Below are 21,404 nucleotides of genomic sequence, written 5' to 3' on the forward strand. Positions count from 1 at the left end.
CTTTTGTCCATACTTCATTAAAAAGATAACAAGAAGCATCTGTGCTGAATGGCTCTCTGAAGGATACTCCATGATGAAGGAATTCAACTGGCAATCTGGGAAAGTCTAAGAAGGCAAGATGTGTGCAGCACTGAAGTTACACAGATAAATATTCCTACAGACGATAAAGTGTATCATATCGTATCGCAACGTTACTCATCACATCGCAATGATAAGTAATAAATATATTTTCATATCACGTCGTGTTTTATCGTATCGCATTGTAGCGTATCATGTTGTATAGTTTCATATCGTGTTGGACCGTATTGCATTACAACATATTGTATCGTATAGTGTAATATCGTGTCGTATCGTATATTGCATTGCAACAAATCGTTCCGTAACGAATAGTGTCATCTCGTGTCATATCGTAATGTAACACGACGTAGCGTAACACGAGCGTATCATATCTTGTCGTAATGTAACATATAACGTTGTATCGTATCCTATAGTAATAGTAGAAATAATATAAATAACATAGGACTGCATATATAACAGCTTTTTATTATCAATCAATCTGACAATTGTTTTAAGAATAATTTATCTTTGAGTCTATGAAATGTCAAATCTTCAGATTGACTAATAAGTTTATGGATTAATGTTTGCAGCTCTAATGAGAAGGGTTTCTTTGCTTGATATTAGAAAAAGGTGGGTAATAACTAAAGTTTTTACATCTTAATATTGAGCCTCCCTTAGTTAAAGTCTCTTCTTGAATCTGTTTAGTGTCCAGCAGACTGCTCAGTGTTCAAACAAATGCTTGAGAATTTCCCAGAGTTGTTCAATTCCCAACATTAAACACTCCAAACTAGATTTGTGCAAATTATTTTCATAGATATCCTTTGAAAATGCAACAGCAGAAAAAAGGACTTATAATAAAATATAATAAATATATATAATAAAATAAATAATCTGCTGAAATAAACCAACCATGCGCAGTAAAATCAGATGTTAGCATGCTGTGAAGACAGGTGCAAGCATGACTCAGGACTTTCATCTTTAGTCTGCTGAGGCTTTGAACTGAGCAGACTATTCACTCTTAACCCTGAAGCAGTAATCATACTCGACCACATCCACACCTTTCAGTAACACTGCTGATTATAGCATAATATTTCTGCACGTGTGGAGTGTCAGTGTGGAAGTGAGGTGCATACCTGAGCAAGTGAGTCCACAGCATGCAATTATCATAAAACAGCAGGGGGTTTTGACTTATTGCAAAGCAACAAGAACATAACAAATAAAAAATAATAATTTTATTACATTGGCCTTTGCTGTAATTACAGGGCCTGCACAATTCATGACCTACATAAACTTACCAGACAAACAGCTCAAGGAGATGTTAAAGTCGTAGTTTATCATTAGCTTTTCTCTATGTCAACAGAATATTTCAATCATGTAGGGCTTTCAAACTTGCAGAAAAACTCCTGATATTTGCAGGAGGAGCTGCATGTGTGAACACAAACATCTACATTTTTCACTCGGACTTCAACCAGAGTTTCTCCTGACAGACGCCTGGTATTTTTTCGGCATGTATTCCGAGTGGGCTGATGTGAAAACACAGCAGGATGTAACACTGAGTATACACCTCGAGCGAGTGGGAGAGGGTAGTGACCGGTGCACGGTTTCATAGAGTGTAAAGCACGAGACTGCTACTCTGGGCATGTAATTAAAAAGCTGCATTACATTTTGTGTTTGCTCGTATGTTCTTCTCCACTCTTGTGTTGATATTGTTGTTCCATTGAACTACACAAAGCATTGATATAAAGTCAACTTTCTCATTATAGCATCGTGTAGCGGACTCTGTTGCTTCTGCATTGTTTTATTTACGTCTCGTCATGTATCAGGAGACCCCTCAGTTTGTTGACATTGACATCATTATCACGCCCATGGTGCATTGACCATATAAGGAGTGGATGCATTTTCTTCACTTTGAAAATGACTCCACTGGTTATTTTGAGTCTGATTAAATGGAAGCAGATGAGGAAATGACCTCACTTGATTTATTAACACAGTAGACATTTTCTCTAATGAGTTTACGATCTCAATCTCTCGTTCAAAGCCTTCTTAATTACAGCATGAAGTTTGTTTTATAATTAAGATTCGATTTGAAGCAAACCACAGGATAACACTGTGCTTTAAGCCGTGTCTATCTGTGATTAGAAAATTGTTACAATAGCAACCTGAAGACTACGAGAAAGGCTCCTGCACACTGTCTCGCTTTATGCTGACACAAACGTTTCATTAGACGGAAACGATTAATGATCAAATAAATATTTCATCATAAAGCGACAGTAAAGGGAGTAAAGGGAGCCTTTCTCATTGTCTATAAGTTTTACCCTCTTCTGATGCACCTGTCACACATTCAGGTGTGCAGAGATTGTTTCAAACATTTTACCATTGCGTCCCACCAACCAAGATAGAGACATAACAATGGCCAATACAGGGGCAGCATCCTTCCAACAGGCTACAAAGGCCGGATCCTTCGAAGGATGCTACCATGGAAATGAGACATGGCCAATATGTATCTACCTTCTATCCAAATATGGTCACCTCTGGCTCCAAAAAACAAGATGGCGGCAGCTAAAATTCTTAACTTGAGGCATCAAAACAGCAGTTCACAAACTAATACAGGATGTAACAATGGCTACATCGGCTTCTTAGACTCAGTCAATGATATGCTGTCATTTAGCTCTAGTACAATGTTACAGAAGAAGTTAGCATGTGGATTATTAAATATTTGTTTGAATCTTTTATCTTTAATCTTTTGATTTAAGCTCAGATAGCATGCCATTCTTTTAATTATGTGTTTCTGATGAAGTGATGGACTTTGGCTGAAATTGTTGGCCTGTGAACGGCCGGCCGATAATTTTGGTTGATATTAGCGAATCAAGTGATTAACGGTATCCGCTAATTTTATCCCAGATATGCGCCAATTAAACTAGTTTTATCCACCAGTCAAATAGCATTTCATCTGAGGTTCATTGTATTACACTAGCTGTTCTCTTTCACCAGAAAGGGGCACTACATGGATTACAACAATCATCATCACTCTCCAGAGTGTCAGGCGGTGATGCACCTACATGCTCAGTTACTTTCCAGTTGAGTGACCGTCTTGTCTTCATTATATATCTTTTCCACAAGTGTTTGATAACTGCACCTGAGGGATCAGCTCAATAAATGTGTATAGCCCTTCTCTTTAGGGTGCTGCTAGTCGGATAGATCCCGTACTCATCATCTTTGCTTGTGAAGAAAACAATAGTAGAAAACAAAGGAATGAAATAATGAGAGCATGGGGGTTTGGACCAGGGTTCAGGGGACTCCTGGATATTCTTAACAGCGGTGATGAAAACCCAGAATGACAGAGAGAGGAACCGCCACATCACTCAGGAGACGCTTTAACAGCGTAGACTAAGATGGTGAAACGGTTAAACGGGGGTCTTTAGTGCAGCAGCGGTCATTAAAATAGCATTCAGTGACAGATGCTCAGTGTAATCATTTCTCAGATATTGAAAATTACAGCTCACTATGATTTATAAAGTAACCGCTGCCATTAGAGCTCTGACAGTTGTGAGGCGGGTGTTTTTTTACAAAGCAGGTGCAGATGATTTATGACCCCTCGCTGTTCGAAATTTCACTTTAAAGACGTTGAGAAACTCACCCCCCCCCCTCTCTTTTTACTGGCCCAGCCTTGTCTCTAACATGTGAGGCAGAACTGTTGTTTTGCACATTCAGAGTATTAATTAGGACGTGTAAACAGCCGAGCCAACACATGTGGAGCCCCTCAGCCTGTGTGTACATTACAGCAGGTCAGCCAGTCACCGGGACTCTGCTCCGTGTTCTTCTATATTCAGTAAAGCTGAGTGCGACCACCCACCTGCGGTTAATCCAATGAGCCAAAGAGGAAACAAAGAGCAGCCGATGATATAAAACACATAAGTAAATATACATACTCTCTGAGGCTTACAACGGAAGACCCCACTCACCCTGTTTCCTTTTTTCTCTTATAGACTGATTTGAACATGGCTACCTGTAGAGACAGAGGTCATTTTAACCTGTAAAACTGATAGTCCACCAGGGCCTACACTTGTATTTATGCTTACCCAAACATCCTTTCTTTGAAGTTTTTTGAAAGCCTTCAAAATCAAAACAAACCAAAAGTTCCTCACAGGAGCTTTAACATCTCAGAATTTCCCTTAAATGCTTCAAATTCCTCACGTTTTTACAGTTCCAAGGTTCTGAAAGTTTAGAAGTTACCCTCCAAGAAAGAGGTTTTGAATTTTTATTTAATATCAATTAAAGTATAATTATGCAAACAACAAACTCCTGCACCTGGATCAGAACTGATGTTGGGATCTTCTTGAGAAACTCATGATGAGTACATGAAAGACGGAGGACTAAGCTTACTGTTGCAAAAAAAAAAACAATGCTCTGGGGCGCTGCCTTGTGGTTAGTTTGCGGGCAACATGTACAGAGGCTCTAGTCCTCAAAGTAGCAGGCGTCCCGGGTCTCAAATCCAACTTGTGGCATGTCATTGCCCACCCTCTCTCGCTCTCTCTCTCTCTCTCTCTCTCTCTCTCTCTCCCTGGTTTCTGACTCTATCTCCTGTCCTGTCACGACAATAAAAGCTTACAAAGTGAAGAATTAAAGCCCTAACTTTAATGTTTTTGTATTTATTGTTTTAGATTATCCAAACAAAAAAGGATGTACAGAGGTTCCATGTTGGGTTCTGTTCCTTCAGGGTTCAGGGTTCTTTTCCCTCCTCTGTTGTTCTGTAAGTGTTGTAAAAGTCCGGACACCAATGTACCTTTTAAACAGCCTGTTTTTACGAAGCACGTGACCACACAAAGCTTTAACTGGAGTCCTTGGTTTCTCCTAAGCTCATGTCTTGTGTTTGCACAAATGTGTCCATTTAACCACAGGCTGTAAAAGATGTCATGTGCTGCTGACACCTGCTAGGAGGCCCCGGGGTGCAGTCCAGACAGACCGTGTAGACACAGGAGAGATGGTGGATCACTCAAAGATGAAAGATTAATAACTCAGACTTATATTTAAAGATCCCTCAACAGGAATAAGAAGCACGGGCAATGTGTGTTTTTAAAAAAAGGAAACGGACAGGAAGACAGAGCGAAGAACTTCCTGCTCCTTCTCTCATCAGCTCGCTGTGTGGTTATTGGTTGTTTCCGCCTTTTAACAGCCGTCCCTCCTCGTGTATATATTTTGTGGTTTTTTTCTGTGTCTAGACCCTGCAGTTAAAGAGCTGGCAGGCCGGGGGGCTGCACATACATCCTCCTCACTCATAAAAACAGGGGACTTTCCTCTCAGATGCAGCGTTTTGCCTTTTTACAGTGTCAGGGCTCCACTATCAATTACATATTTGTGTCTGCCAACACAGGCAGCACTCGCACGTTACCTCTCCGGTGGTGAGAGGGCTCTGATGAAAAAGGAAAAGAAGTGACAGATTTACTTTAGCTGCTGTCTTATTTTTGATCGTTTCGCCCGCTGCATGGAGAGTTGTACATTTTGCTAAATGAAAGCAGATTTGATGTTTCAGTAATCAGTGTGTTGGATGGCCGCAGAGTGAGAGGGCGTGCTGATTATGCTACCTGTCATAATCAGTTTTCTGTGTTCATTTCGCGGACACGAGCCTTTAACCGAGCTGCCACTGAGGGGAGTGAAACAGAGAGAGGGATGTGTTGACGGAAGAAACGGCTTGATGAGGGAAAAGTGAAGAAACCTGCAGAGGTCTGCTGTGATGGAGATGATTTTATTTGAGTTTTAAGTAAAACAAAGTCAAATGAAAGCATAAGCGGAGTGGACGAGTTTGCAGAGTTAGTGTGATAAACAGTCTCCAGTCTTTGTGTGAATCTTCTGGTTTGTTTCTGTTTCATCCGTGCAGCCTGATGAACATACACAGAGCTGCAGGATTGTAATATATTCCATCCTGTTTAGTGCAGAAGATTGCGTCGGTTTACACCGCTTGCTGGCTGAGACATTAAAAATGGCCGTCCGTCCCCTCGCTGTCCGGTCTTCCTTTTGGCTCTATAATACACAGAGGACTGACTTTTTTCTGCTGAAAGAAGCTGAACTGTCTCAGGGGTCAGGAGAGACTCAAATGAACACTGAAGGATAAAAGAGTCACATTTACTGACAGCAAAATCAATTCTTCTTCAGTGCTTTATGTTTGTGTTACTTTTTATGTTGTAGTTTTCTCTGAGGGACAAAAGTGGTTAGATGTCATTATATATCAGCATGAAGCCCCTTTTTTATTGAACGGCAGGTGGAAATCAGGAGAATTGAGACAACAGAAATTAAACTGAAAACAGAGTAAACAGAGTGTTTTACTCAGTCGAGAATATGTTTTGATATTACTCTCAAGTCTTCCGAGGCTTCTTACTTTTTTTTTCCTCATAGAAATTGGCTTCAGTTGTTAGAGCCGGCTCCTCATCTTGACGTGTTGTCAGGGGCGATGTTGCTGTGTATGAAACAAAGCGTTGGATTTTACCCTAACCCAAAACGTTTTTTTGCAATACTTGAAGGAGACCTGGCTGAGAAACAAATATTTGAAGTCAGTGTTCATAAAGCTGGACACACACTTGATGATTTTCTAATCAATACCAATTTTAAAAACATGGGAGACCACAGACATAAGTACAGTTGCCGTTTTTAAAAATGATAATCCTCAAATGCACACACTAGAGGCCTTGGCCAGACCTGGAGACCACATTCAGCAGCTTTTAGTAACGACTCACAGACACGAGTTCTCACAGAAACTTGCGTGACCAAACGTGATTTCAGAAGAACATCAAATAAGGACAGTCGACATCTTCAGCTGGCTTTCCTGCTGTGTGTTTTGTTTTGCAGCAAAAAACAGAAAGTGAGAAAAACAATACAGATGAGATCCTGGCTGAGAAGATATGTGCAGCTTTTTTAAATTTGCTGAGGGGCGAGTAGTCAGAGTATGAAATCTGCTCGGTGACACTTCCAGGTCTGCTTGCTCCCATCGGCTGCTGCAGGTTACGTTTGATATTTTCGATTCCAGATCAGGCGGGCTCTGATCGGGAGCAGTGAAGTAATTGTAGCAACACTTGAGGATTCTTTGGACAAAACCATCTGATACAAGTCTTGAATCGATGATCGTGGGGAGTAAACCGGGCCTCAACTCGTCTAGTGTGTGGACAGCTTAATTTGAAAGTTTAAGAACCACTTTGGAAAAAATCCCCTTTCCTTGGACTAGAGATAGTTCTGTGTTCAAATACGTGCATGGAGCCAGATTGTAAAAATTAATGGGTGCCAGAGGAATATTTAGACAATAGATGTGTGGTTGAAACAAAACAGAAAAACAGTGAAACAAAAACTCAGCGTGAAGTGGAAAACAAAGTCAAAACAAAAATTTAAAAAAAATCCAGACAGCGTCCATAAGAGTTTATTCTGATGCTCATTTATAATCCTCCCCAGGTGTCGACCTTTCTCTGGTAGAATTTAACTTGAAATAAACACATTATGACGTGTTTTTCAGACACAATATTATGTCATATTCAGACCTTTTTTTATGAAACTCATTTTTTCCTACTAAATGTTTTTCTGTGCCTGTCAGGGGGAACGTGGCTGAACTCGTTGAAAATGTTTTAGACCCATTTGTTATCGTCTTGGTAGAAACATTATGATTGGACAACAGGTGTCTACACTATAAATCTATATAGAATATAAAGCAAGCATGAAGGACGGACAGAAATCATTGATTGTTTGAGGAAAATCAAGACAGATTTTTTGTCGCAATATAACCGAAAAAAAAAAAAAACAAGAAAAAAAATGGATTCTAAAAACCACCTCACTGTCGGGAAGAATATGTTTGAATGCACAATTTCAATCATCCTCAGGCTTTGTGCCTTTTTCCCAGGAGAAATGATCCAACAGTTTGATGACAGCAGCACACATATGAAGCTGTTTTCTAGTCAGTCAGACCCTGATATGTAAGTGTTGTGTCGTGCCTCTTTACAGAGCCTTTTACATTCAGCACAGATCAGGGGGTACTTAGCCGAAATGAAAATGTTTTGAAGTGATAAAAGTAACAACAAAGAGAAAGAAATAGAAAACAAAGTGAAAACAGAGCCTCTACAATCCCCTCAGTGTCACAAAGAATACATTTGAATGTTTATTTCCAGTCCTCTTGGTCTCCTTCAACAACCCTCAGCGGGACAGAGGTGGTCACATTAGATTAAATAAAAAATGATCAAATGTGCTAACTTAATCACACACGGCCCCACTCTCCCCCCCGCCCCCCTCTGCTTCCTCCCTCCATCCTCCCCGCTGATGTGTAATAATATATTTAACTTTAGTGGACGTCCCCTGGAGGAATTCCTGGTGTTTGGTGAACCAGAGTCTCTCCAGTGTGATTTCAGACACAGCGGACAGCGGTCATTAATCACTCCGCTGTGATGGAGTCCGTGTGTGTGTGTGTGTGTGTGTGTGTGTGTGTGTGTGTGTGTGTGCGTGTGTGTGTTTTGCGTGTGTGTGCTGGACATGGTTTTGTTTTCCTTCTCATGCGTGTTCATCGGCAAACAAATCCTATCTGCGTGTGGGGAAGTGATATTGTGAATGCCAGCCGTGTGAGGGGAATGCCTGTTTTGTTGTTCTTCCTCTCTCTGGTAGTTATTTCCTATCGCTGAGATACGACCTCTGGCAGGCCGCTCTCTCTGGACCCTCGCTGCACGTCGAGAAAACACGATGACTGAAGAGCTGATGGCTGTGTGGCCCTACTGGCTGCAGAGACTCCATTTTTACACGCTAGTCCTAACAACATCCTGATAACATTTATTTGAGGGCGGGAATGATCCCCAGCTGTCAGGGGTTTACTCTCACGTCTGGGTGTTTTCAGTGACTGGGATAACATGGCAGAAAATATGATCAGAATATTTACAGTTCATACCCTCCCATTTAACAATACTGGCAGATTTTAGGACATCCTGTTCATGGCAGAAGCCTGAAGTGAGCAGACAGTTCATTATTTAAACTTCAGAATATAGTTTATTCACATGTCCTGAACCTGAACCTTTTCTTTAAGTAGAGAAAATTATAACCGTTGAAAACTCTGACCCAAGCAGGTCTGAGCGTCTGTGAGCAAAATGCAGCTAACATTAGCTAAGCTTGTTTTGTGGTTTTTCAGGTGGTTTGGGAGCTTTCATTGTTCTGTTAGTATTTATTCAGAACACCGACTAGTCTTTAGTGCAGAAAAATCAAGAAAACCGTCAAAATTTAGGCTTGATTGATTTGGTTTGCCAAAGTTAGCTGTGCTAGGACAAATAGCCTTTGGTCCTTAACTTATCATATAGCTGTACTAAAGGTGCTTACACATTGCTCCTTCCAATATACCAGTGTATCCTGTCACAGCTGTTAGCTCAACTGTCTCAGTCAAAATACTGCCAGACACACACTGCTCCTGTGAGATGCTATCAGTTCACTGTGCCTCTTAACATCTGGGTTTTTTTGTGAATGATTAATAACGTGCAAGCCAAAAGACTGAAGACCAACTTGATGTTGTCCCTGTTCCTGCTGTGTTATAAGCAGTTTGATCTGTCTATACTGAGTAATTAGTACCAAGATGATCACCATGAGCTATCTCAAATTTACCCTAACACCCAAAAAAAGGTGTTTTCATTGCCCAGCCCCTGTGTCTATGTGTCATGAGTTGTACATGTAAAAATCATTCACTTGTTTCAGAGAACTGGATGAGACCTTATCTTTGTTCTCTGATAGAAACCTGGATGTAGTTTCATGTAAACACTCTCCGGACTCTGATGACTCGCTCATGGTTCAGAATATAACGTGTGCGATGCTGAGCAGTAGAGACACATCCATACAGACAGCAGACACATGGATGCTGTTATATTCATGTATACAGTGATAGAAATTACCAGGTTTTCCATGCTCCATGTAAACATCATATCCGGGATGTTATCAGAACCAGAACACGACTCAGAACGGGGATCCTTGTGAACATATAAACACACTCACACACTGAATCAGAATGGTTGTCTGAACTCCTCGTACACGCTCTTGGAAAACAGGAAGGAGGAAAGTAAACTTTAAAGAAATGGGTTGAACCCAAATGAAGTTAGAAAGATCTCATTTTGAAAATTATGGATTATCAAGGGCCAACACTTTTTAGAGCCAAAACGCTAAAATGTGGGTGTCATCAGAGCTCTGGTCCTGAAGAGCGTTAAGATCAACACAATAAATGTGTATATCTATATCTATCTCTACAGATCGAACATAGATCTAAAAAAGATGTCTGCCAATATATTGGTATCAGATTTTTTCTCTACCCAATATCGATATCTGAATCGGCCCCAAAAATTCCACATCGGTCGGCCCTAACTGAATTCTCTATGTCTTCTTGTTTTATTGCTACTTTAAATTATTGGGTTATCCTTGATGGGTATTTTTCTGTTTGGGGTTTTTATATTCTGTAAAACACTTAATAACGTTTTTTAAATAAGTGCTTTAAAAACAAACGTTATTAGTATTATTACTACACTGAGGAAGTGTTTGTTCTCCTTCAGCCTCAGGCACCTATAGGTCACACTGTGAGGGAGAGAAGAGCCCCGTATCTGCTCTCACACTGGATTAACTCAAGACCATGACCCAGTCCTCAGGGGGCACACACACCCAGAGACAAGACTGGATGCACATACTCTCCAGAACATTTAACACATGTCTGCACACAGTGTACAGTTCACCCTGGTCACAGTGCATCTGCTGCTTCTTACACTGCTGTCTTATAACAAACACAAACACCGTCTTATAGAACTGTTCACAGTAAGAGCTGTATTAGACTCACACTCTACGTCTGGTAAATATGAAGCCTCACATATTTGTTACTTTTTCAGCCTCCATGAGTCACAGGGCTCCACATTATAACTGGCCTGCAGGCCCCGACACATGATTGACAGACCAGATCCGGGCCAGCGGAAAACAAAACAGGAACACATTCTCAATTTCAAATTGCTTTCTTGTGATACTGGTGTTTGTTTTCAGTAATGATTTTGTGATCATCCCGTTAATAACTGCTACAGCATCGATGTTTTATAAGCGCCCGTGTGTCACGTGTGTCACTGTAAAGAGACCGCTGACAGCTTCACCGCTGACACTCCTGTGAGTGCATTCTCTACACTCGGCTTTGGCTTTGAGACCTTAATTGAAGCCCCCTGATCTCTGAAAGCCTCAAGGTAAAATTCCCTTTTTGATCCACGCGTTATTGACATTGTCACATGGACAGATCTATGTGTTGAATACAGTTTGGACTCTGTGTCATGCTCTCCTGTCAAGTGTACATTTGGAGGGTTTATACATCCAGTTTCTATCCTCTGTTGGTTATAGATTAAAAAAAAGTATATATATATTTTGTAAAAGAGAGAAAAGGCTAGCAAAGGTGGTTACTATAAAAGTGAACTCTGTTTATTGTCAAATGATGATATTACATTTGATGAAAAATGTGACCATACTGTCAGTAAACCTCACTGACAGAGTACCTGGAAGCCAATCCCAATACAGCACAGGTTAGCTGAAGATATTTGGAGAGCCACAGCAGTCTTTGACCTGAAACAGCTTTATTTTTCTCAAATCTGCAGATCTCTGCACATATTTGCAACCTTTCTATGCCTTTTTTTGGATGTATTTACATATGCACCATGTTTGCATAATATCTCCATACTTAGCTCTTTAGCCTCCCCACATAAAACACCACACAACAAAGACCTTACAGTTCAGCTCAGTGAAATGAAGCGGTGCATTTGATTGTTGTTGTGAATGTAGGATTTATTTATTTGTCTTACTGCATGTGTGCTGCTTCGTCTCTTTGTGCAGGCCTGTGACAGCTCCTGGCCTTGGTAACAGTGTTTGTTTGATTTTTTTGTTTTTTCAAAGAGCAGATTGTTTGTTTTGTGTGCTGAGGCAGTAAAGCTCCTCTCAGAAGAAGGACCCCCCCCCCTTCTGTTATGAAGAAGATTTCAGAGTTTCAGAGTGAGGGGTTAAGAGAGGGATTAGGTTTACGTTACTCTGAAGGTTAAGGTGACACATTTGGAGATGGAGTCTAGATAAGGTTAAGATGTGAATGAAGTGAGTGGGGGGATTCAAACAGGTGTGTGTGTAGTCCTGCTCACTGTGTGGAGCTGGTCTCTTAAAGTCCTGTCTCCTCCTCAGTGGGAGATCAGCCCATATAAGCACATAATGACAGGAAAGGATGAGTCCATCCTTCATGGTAGCAAAGAGGTTTTTCCCACCCTGGACGTCAGCATAAACCCCTCTCCACCTGACCCTAAACACAGAAGGATTCCTCTCTGTGCAGTCCAGACTGAGACATCTGACTGGCCCCGTTGGGACTTTCCCACCACACTGAAAGGAAATGCTCTCTTTGTTCCTGCTCAGAGGTGGATGGACGCCTCTGCTTCTGTTTGATATTTCAGATTTAAAGGTACAGAGGTGGCATCTGTGGGATTTGAGAACATACCCAGACTCAGCTTCTTCAGCCATCTGCGAGTGTTAGCGACTATAAACGCTGCTGGCTACATGAGCGGCCCCCTTTTAATTATGGAGAGAATCTATTGCCCGTTTCAGAGCCAAAACAGTCCTCTGAAAGCCTTAAAGTCAAGTATTGACATTGTCACACAGACAGATCTGTAGTGTGAAATACAGCATGGACCCTGTATCATGCTAATCTTTCAGGTGTACATTTAGAGGGTTTATTCATCTCGTTTCTAGACTCTGTTGGTTTTAGATTAAATGCATCAATCAGCTGTTCATAACGCCTTGTTGCTTTTTCTCTTGTCTTTCACAGATTCCCTTTGTACCCCAGAGGAGAGCGCTTTCATTTTGAATACGGAGTCTACTTACTCAACAAGAACATCGCCCAGGTAAGATATGAACACACATCCAGTGCAGACGTTTGCACTTCAGACTCTTTGATGTTTAGGACTACAGTCTGTGAGACGGAGGGTGTTATGTGAAACAACAGCTCGTTGTTTGAAGTGTAAACTGTGTACCTTTAAGGGCTTCTCCTGCCCCCTGCATTCAGGTGCTACACCTGTTAGCGTGTAAGAACCTAGCCTGCACACACAGTTATGTCTCAATGACGTAGGAAATAATCATTCAACAATCACTTCAGATTTGTGCAAAGTGAGTATTTACTCTAATAGCATCAGGATCATCTATGTCGGGTCCCCTAAAAACACGATTATGATAGGATGCATCGCCGAGTGCGAGATTGGTGTTCTTTAGCCGTGCTACCATCATGGATATACGGAGGTCGTTTGGAATTAGCTTTGTGCTTTGTGGGAACAAATAATAAGACAGACAATTATTGATGTTTCTAAGAGTATGTCCCATGTTTCGTTTTCTAAAGAACAACATTTTGGGGACATAATGGTAAGTCTGTTATTACTGGTTTTAATGGTGCGATACCTGTTTCCAGATGGAAGTAACTAATATCTGTCTCAAGATATTTTCTGATGAGTTTCATTAATTATAAATTATCGCTTTGACTGTGTTCCTTTAGCTGTGGTTACTTATTTAAGACAAACACTGATGCAAAGCCAGCCTGTTCATTTAGGAAGGGGAAAAGGCAGTTTAACCCAAATCTATGAAGTACCCTTTAGCCAATCAGAATCAAGTTTTCACCTACATAGTGTCATACCATTATCAATATGTTAGCATAAATGTTTCTGTAGCCCTGATTAATTTTCGTCCTCTTTGGTGGAGATGTTTGACAGTAGAAGCATGCTGACGTTAGCATGTAGCTGGATACGGGACAGTGCCTATGTTGGATTCACTGAGTCTTTGGCATGACTGTAATTATTAGTTATTAGTTTCAGGATAACAGTGGAGCACTATGACATAGAGGGGTATAATATCTATTTGATGGTGACTAGGCTTTAGCTTCAGGCAACACTTGATTTTAGGATCAGTTCTCTTTAAATCAAAGCTACACTGGATTCTTCTTCTCTCTCCACATCTTCTTTACATAAACACTTCAGGGGAGGGTTGACCCTCTTGACCTCTCCCTGCTTATTAAAGTGCACCTAATGTGTTGACCTGGGTTCCTCCCTCCATTCATCGCTCATACGTTTAGCACTGACTTTGAACAATTTACATTCCAATGCCTGTTGTCCTCCTTAGGCCAGGCAGGAATGAAGGGCCTCTCCTCTGAATGAGACAACAGCAATTAGCACAGGCAGGTGGCTGACTTCAAACTACTGCACTCGGGAAGCTTGAAGTTCTAATATCAGAGCCACACGCTGCGAGCTAATATCAGAGTTTACAAAGTAGAAAAATCCATCATGACGATGAAACATTTAAACAGAAGGTGAAAACAATCGGTATCCCCATTGGTGGTGTCAGAGTTTAAAGTGGTCTGTGAGGAAAGTCCAACTGAATACAGTTTTTACTTTGTTTCTAAACAGATATATCAGTAATGAATCCAGCCAATATTTACTGTATCGACATTTTAAGCTCAGTGCACATAGTTGAGAAGTGTCAAACTCTAGTTTTACACTTTTGATCAAGTCAAGTAAGTGTGATAAACATATTTAACAAAACTCCCAAAAACCTCAAGCAGAGCAACAGAAAAGGGTTCCGTCTCCAAGGACACACAAACATACAACAGGTGGCGTTGGTACAGAAAGACATCAGTGTAAATGTACACTACCTACAATCAAAATGATATAATTACTGGTAATGTGTATCACTGCTTATCACCCTAAACTCAGAAGGATCATTACCGGTTGAGCCAGGCCTAGCGGTCGGTTTCGGTTGATAGTCGTCTCTAAAGACCTATGGGGGTGTTTTATCCTGGACGCATGTCTTCGGCAGGGGTAGGGGTCAGGAGGTGTCGCCGACGGGCTTCACTGTCCTTCTCCCTCCTCCCGTTGTTCTGGGAAAGCAACCTCCTAGTCTGGACAGGGCGTCTCAGACGGCTATGCCTCTGTTTCCCTCTCCACGACCTTGCGCCCCGCGGCCCGCTCCGAGGCGATCAACAGAGGGGTGGCCGGCAGCCAGTCAACAGCGAGCCCCGCTCTCAATCGGAACCTCGTCCTCAACCATAAAGAGTTAGAGATGAAATGTTTCTGGACTGAACTTCAGAGGATGTTATGATTTTCACATATGGACACTACAGGCATCCATTTGAACCATTATGACTCATTGTAGACTTCCTCAAGACCTTGCAGGATTTTTGCAGAAAGCACAAAGATAAATGTATTAATGGCTTCTTCAACACACAATTTGAATGTGTTGAATACTTTTCTGTGACCTGCGTCTTAATGTGTCACATGACAGTCTGCACAAATGTAGCTTGTTTAAACAATAGATTGTTATTGTTGTTTCAAGTTTTATCTTGTTTGGTAAGGACATGCATATGGATGTTTTTTTAACACAGCACAGACAGACAGACTTGAACGTGCATGACACCATGTGGCCTGAAGAACATTTGGTGCTCCTTCATCTCGATGGATATTCCTGCCATTCAACTTGCATAACCCCCACCCGTGATCTTTTTTTATCAAAGCCACTCATCGTGATCTGAGCTTTCTGAGAGCTCTGCTTCATGAATCTCAGCCATGTGTTGCCATCACATGTTGCACTGCATGCTCACTCTGGCTGAAAGTTGAATTTCACAACCATTAGAAGGCACATGTGAAGTGTTCCAAGGAGAGTTTTCCCTCTTTAAAATCAGCACATGATATTTCTATTGCTGTCATTTTATAAATGAGCGCAGTCTTTCCAGTCGAGATGCATTTTCAGGTAACCAAGAGCAGAATATATTCTACAAAGACCACATTTCATGTCACTGTGTAAAATATCTGCCTGAAGAAAATCCCTTAAAAACCCTGTGTTTGGTTTTCAAAGGAGTGCGGTTCACTGCCCATGAAAATGAGATCCAGGCGGCAGCACGCTTTCACCTGTGTCTTTGAAACAAATGCAGAAAGATTCAAACTTGAGGTTTAAAAGGCCAGATGTGAAGCATCAGCTGGAACACAGGTGGACAAATGTGAGGAGTGCATGATAACTTTTTAAGAGCAATATGTGGAATGATGAATTGATAAGTGACAGAAAACCTTTTTTCTAATATTTGTGAATAACATCGTGGAACACATGTTTCTATAAATCTCAAGGCCCGGGCCGTGGGAATCAAATCTTTACCCATGAACTTAAAAAAAAAAAAAAACAGTTTAAGAGTTGGACGTTTATTAAAATCCTAGCTATAATGACGATTAATATTAATGTTTTTCCCTCAATATTATAAGATTGTATTGTCAGAAAGTCTGAAGTTTATAGCCAGACACTGAAATAGTTCTGGGGATCTTTTTTCTTAATCAGCAAGGGAAGTCTCTAACACTTTTTTTAGGACTTGGTTTTGTTTGCATTTGTTATGAAGAGCACCTAAATTAATAATGAGGCCTCGTAATGATTCACAAAAGCAAACCGGATCATCAGTGAGAAGTTTGACTATTTCCATATCATCACTTTGTATGTTTGAAACCACTGTCACTGATAAGTGTCAGACAGCATGCTGCAGAAACAGTCTTTGTTTACCACAGAAAATATTATACGCACTGACTGATATATGTGACGGCTGAAAGAAAGCAGGATGACACATTTAAAGGAGAAGATCAGCAAAGAGATAAGACACACTGTGTCAACAGGGGGCGCCAAAATCGACACAAATCAACACAAACTCACAGTTCCTCACTGGATCATTAAGATTCAAGATTCTTGATTCTATGTTTTTGTAATTTCTCTTATGTACCTGCATACATGAAAAAGATTTTCATGCTGTGTGACAGAAAAAAGTAACATATAGACACATAAATATACCTAAATTAAAATAGTCAGAAAACATTTGGAAAATATGAGACAAACGTTCTTCTTTGTGACTTCTTGTCTGGAGGACATGTTTTTTATAAAAGTTCTATCATTTTAATTACCCACTTGTTAAAAAAAAGCCATTCAAATATGTGTTAGACATCTTCACTGGATGATCATAAACTATATTCTTAAGTTTAACCAAACCCCTCTGATTTTTGTGCTTTGGTCATAAACCCAGCTTACTATTTAAACCTACTGAATTATTTTAGGTAATATTTTTATATTCATCAGTATAAAAAAATAGGTTTGAATTTTGTTGTAATTTTGCACATAGTAGCATTCCTTCTGACAGCCTTGGATATGCGCCCACCTAGAGACCAACCCTTCTTTTACTGGTTTTCACACTGGCCAACATCCTCGGCTTTTAACAGCTTGATGGAGCATCAGTATTTTTACAGAATGAAATTTCAGCTTTCGTTCAAAGCGTCCACTTATGCATTCCATGTGTGTCTGACTACGTCCACATTAAGGATGAGTTATCAGGTCGACTCTGAAACAATATAACGATTCCACATGAGTGGTCCGGCTCCATATGATAGTGATTAAATGCCATTGTTTCAAAAGTGAAGAAGTGGTAAACATGTCAGGGTTGATCAAATTAGACCCACTGCAAACACTGCTTTGGTTGATTTCTGCACACTGCATTAAGACGTGTGAGCTCCTGTGAGTTCAGATTTCTTAGATTTCACACCACAGATGTTCATATTGTGATACTAAAGGCCTAAACTCCTAAAATGATACATGTCAATACGCCTTTCAAGTCTGAGTAGGATTCCATAACTTCTTTTCACTTCTGCTCTGCTGTTGGTTTCTTGTTATTTGGGCTTTTAAAGGAATTTATTGCATTACTGACCTCAAAGCATTGTGCCTGGATCATCTTATGATGAAATGATTAAACAATAGAGAGCATTTTGGTTGCAGCAGACGGTTCCTAGATTGTGTTTTTTCCTCTTTGTTTCTTAATGGGCCTCCTTTGGTTGAGCAAGGCGTGTCATTCTGCCATTGCAAGGCCTATTCAATGTCTGCTTCTGTGAAACAAAGCAGAGGTCTACTTTCACAGCAGAGCCGTCTGACTGCCTGATTGGCTGTTTCGCTGACTGACTTGAGCCTGGGTGGGAGACATAAAGTGTCCATCTCTTATTAAATTGCCGTGTGTGGCTGTGTTTGAAAGTGATACAGGGACGCTGGCGAGGGATCAGGGCCACAGCAGGTCGACCCGGCTTTGATGTGGCAGGAGGAGAAGTTTGTTTTTATTACTCCTGGTGTCAGGAGGCCAGGGGCAGGGTCTGGGAGGCAGCATGGAGCGCCTTGGATGGCAGGTGGTAACACTCCAATAATGCCACTTTAAGTTATTTGCAATAGCAAAGAGAAGTTAAAGCCACTGGAAACCCAAATCCATTATAGCCTTCAAATGATTTATTATGGGTTGTGGTGGATCGTGTCTCTTTGTACATTAAAGTAAGTATCTTAAAGTATTATTATAGTATATAGAAAACACTTTCAATCCTAATTTGAAGAAATAATCTGCATCTTTACTAATATTTGATTTGCATTGAATGTGGTTTTGATCTGTCTTACATAGTGAAGCCTTCAGTCCAATCATAGGAAAAGACACACAGAAGCTGTGCAGCTGTTTACCCTCAGTTTTAGCGTCATTCAGCACCGTGGTTAAATATCAACAGCCAGAAACTTTTTTGCTTTTTTTGCCTTATTTCGTCCACCGGGGGTCTAAAGCACACTAATGATGTATATCTAACAGCTAACTATAGCGTTGGTACAAAACAATCAACCTCTCATCTCTCTCATCCTGACATAGAAGACTCAAACATACTTCTACTTTCATATGGATCAATGCTGTGCCAGGGAACCAAATCAAAATGTGGTCAATCAAAATGTGGTCGGCCATGCCCATACACTCCTGAGATATAGCCTAAACAGCAAAAAAAGTTTGAGGTGTTTCTTGACTCAGATTTCATGAGACTCCTAACTTTGCTATCACATATGCATTCTTACTTTTTTTCCAGCTAAATTTCCCTAAGGCTGTAAGAAAGACTTAAAGGAATGTCCGAATTTCCCCCAGCTCATTTGTATTTCTTGTGCAATCAGTAAATGTTGCAAAATGTGCAATGCCTGAGTGACTTTCAAAGGAGACATTGCGTTATCGTTAAAATGCATACCGTACTTCTCTTTGGTCCCAGTTGAACTGAAAACTGAATGATTTACAAAGCGCATAATTTTCTCTCAGCTTAGTTGTTAAATGAATGGCATCTGGCTGCTGCTGCTTTGGCTTGAATTAGTTGGCCACAGGTATGTAACTGGGCCTGAAGTGCCCATCCACAGGGGTGCACATGTAAAATCTGCCATTCCTCCATTCACAGAGACAAATTAGGCGAGTTAGTGTAGCTGACTCCAAAGGAAAACCAGCAGCCCTTTGTCTGGAGGCATGCCACGTATTGCATTAACTTACTCTCTGTGTTATCCACTAGTAGAAGTTGTGAAACAAGTCATGTGGGGATGATTAGATGACAACTAATGCTATAACAGAATCTCTATTGGTTTCAAGCGAGGAAGGGGGGTGGGCAAAGCAAGGAAGGGGGGTGGGCAAAACAATTAGTTCCTGGTCGCTAAACTTGGTGTATCATGTTTTGTGGGCCTCAGGCACAGGAAACCTAGTATTGGGAATTAAAGCACAGATGATCTGTTGTATCCCGGCCAGGTCACCTCTGGGTTCACCTTCATTTCTGTCAACTGATGAAAGTCGCCTGCAGCCTCCTGCCTTCCAAGTCCCTGGGCAGCTTAACAGCGTGAACTGCAGGCAGAGTGCCATTCTGGTGGTTGGGATCATACGTCAGTGGCCATTAAAAGTGGCAACTGTGGCTCCATAAAACACGACTATGACTCACAGGGGAGCCTTCTGTGTTTTGCGGTTAGTGGAGGTGGCAGCAAGTGGAACAAGAGCTGGTTGGCTGGAGGTAATCTTGGTAAAGCTAATTTTAAAAGGTTGTTGGCACTCTAGCAGGGATAACTTTTTCTTTAAAAGTATGATAGTAATGATCAAGACTGAGGGTTTCCCACTGGATCACAATTTACACATGGAAGTGGTGTATTGAAAGGCGTATGCATTTATTTTGTGCATTGTAAAGCATTGTGCATTAATTTTAAATTGATCTGGTGTGCAGTGAGCTAAACCTGAAGTCAAAGCTTTGGGATTTACCAGTGTATATGTTTGAATCCTTTACGATGGTCAAGAGCTCTGGGGAATGACATTAGGAGAGAGATTGCAGACACTTCGACGGAGCTCAGATTAGCTGGTTGAGGTGGTCAAGGCATCTTATCAGAAAGCCTTTTGGGGACCTTCCTTTGGAGGCTCAGACCCCGGGTTTTACCTAGAACACCCTGAAGGTATAGATTATCTCATCAGACCTAAGAATGCTTATGTATATCCTAGAAGGTAATGGAAAATTTTACTGGGAGGCAAAGTCCAGTGCTACTTGCGTAACCCACTGCAATTGGGCGGAAGAGGATGGATGAATAGACTGCCTGTTGGCCACTATTTGTTAGTTACTCATTTTCACCCACAGCGAGTCAAAAAAACAAAGTAAGGTCTAGTAGCAAACATCCAAACTTAATTTAAAAAAAAAGTAAGGTTACATTCATCAGAGGCCAGATTCAGATTCAGAGAATGCTCTTGATTACATGGTTCACTATAATCCTCAGGCCAGTAAGACCCATTGCAAATTGTAAAAATATTGTTTCACTCATTTCAACCATACAAGGAGACCTTGCTGGTTTGGATGCAATACAACAAGATAAATTTTTCTTTTCCTCCACTGACACCACTGAAACCGAAGTTAAACATGAGTGTAATTATGAAAATGAGCTGTCTGGAAAGCAGTCTCTGTTTGCTGTCTGAGAAAAAAGGATAAGGAAATGTACTTTGTGTGTTATTAAATTCGTTGACTGCAAGCAAACCCATCCACCTTCTCTGAGCATCTGTTCGCTTTTTCTCTCTTTTTACCATTTCATGTTTGTTAATTCAACATTTTAACAAACAAAAGTTGAGGCCCCCGTCTTCTGGCTTCCCCCACTGTGATAAAGCCGGTGACCTCAGTCCAAAGAGATAGACTTGGCATAGCCCCTTTGCGGCCATTAGCTCATGTAATTGTGCTTGGATAAAAACCATATGACCCTGGCCAAAACATGCAAAAAGTGAACATTACACAGCTCCATTCCACCTCATAACTCCGCCTGCCTCCGACCAAGATGTCAAGACTGTTGAGGATCCCCAATGAAAATGGTCTCCACCTAGTACCTTATTTTCTTTGTTCTTGAATGTGGATGTTCGAAATGGACCAAAGTCCAAAACATTGTTTTAATGAATATTTGATGCTCTAAAGTAAAAAAAAAAAAAAAAGAGTATCTTTTTTCGATAATTATGGATTTAAAAAATG

General features: G+C 40.8%; 1 protein-coding gene across 1 annotated transcript in view; it reads left to right on the forward strand.

Annotated features, from left to right (window-relative positions):
- The window catches only part of uvrag (UV radiation resistance associated gene), a 122,124-nt gene that overhangs the window by 64,000 nt on the left and 36,720 nt on the right, over positions 1–21,404 (forward strand). Inside the window, exon 13 of the mRNA XM_061055937.1 lies at positions 12,869–12,944. Coding sequence (XP_060911920.1) covers positions 12,869–12,944 — 76 coding nt within the window. The remainder of the gene's footprint in view (positions 1–12,868; positions 12,945–21,404) is intronic.

This window comes from Labrus mixtus, chromosome 14 (assembly GCF_963584025.1).
Source record: "Labrus mixtus chromosome 14, fLabMix1.1, whole genome shotgun sequence".
Lineage (NCBI taxonomy): Eukaryota > Metazoa > Chordata > Actinopteri > Labriformes > Labridae > Labrus > Labrus mixtus.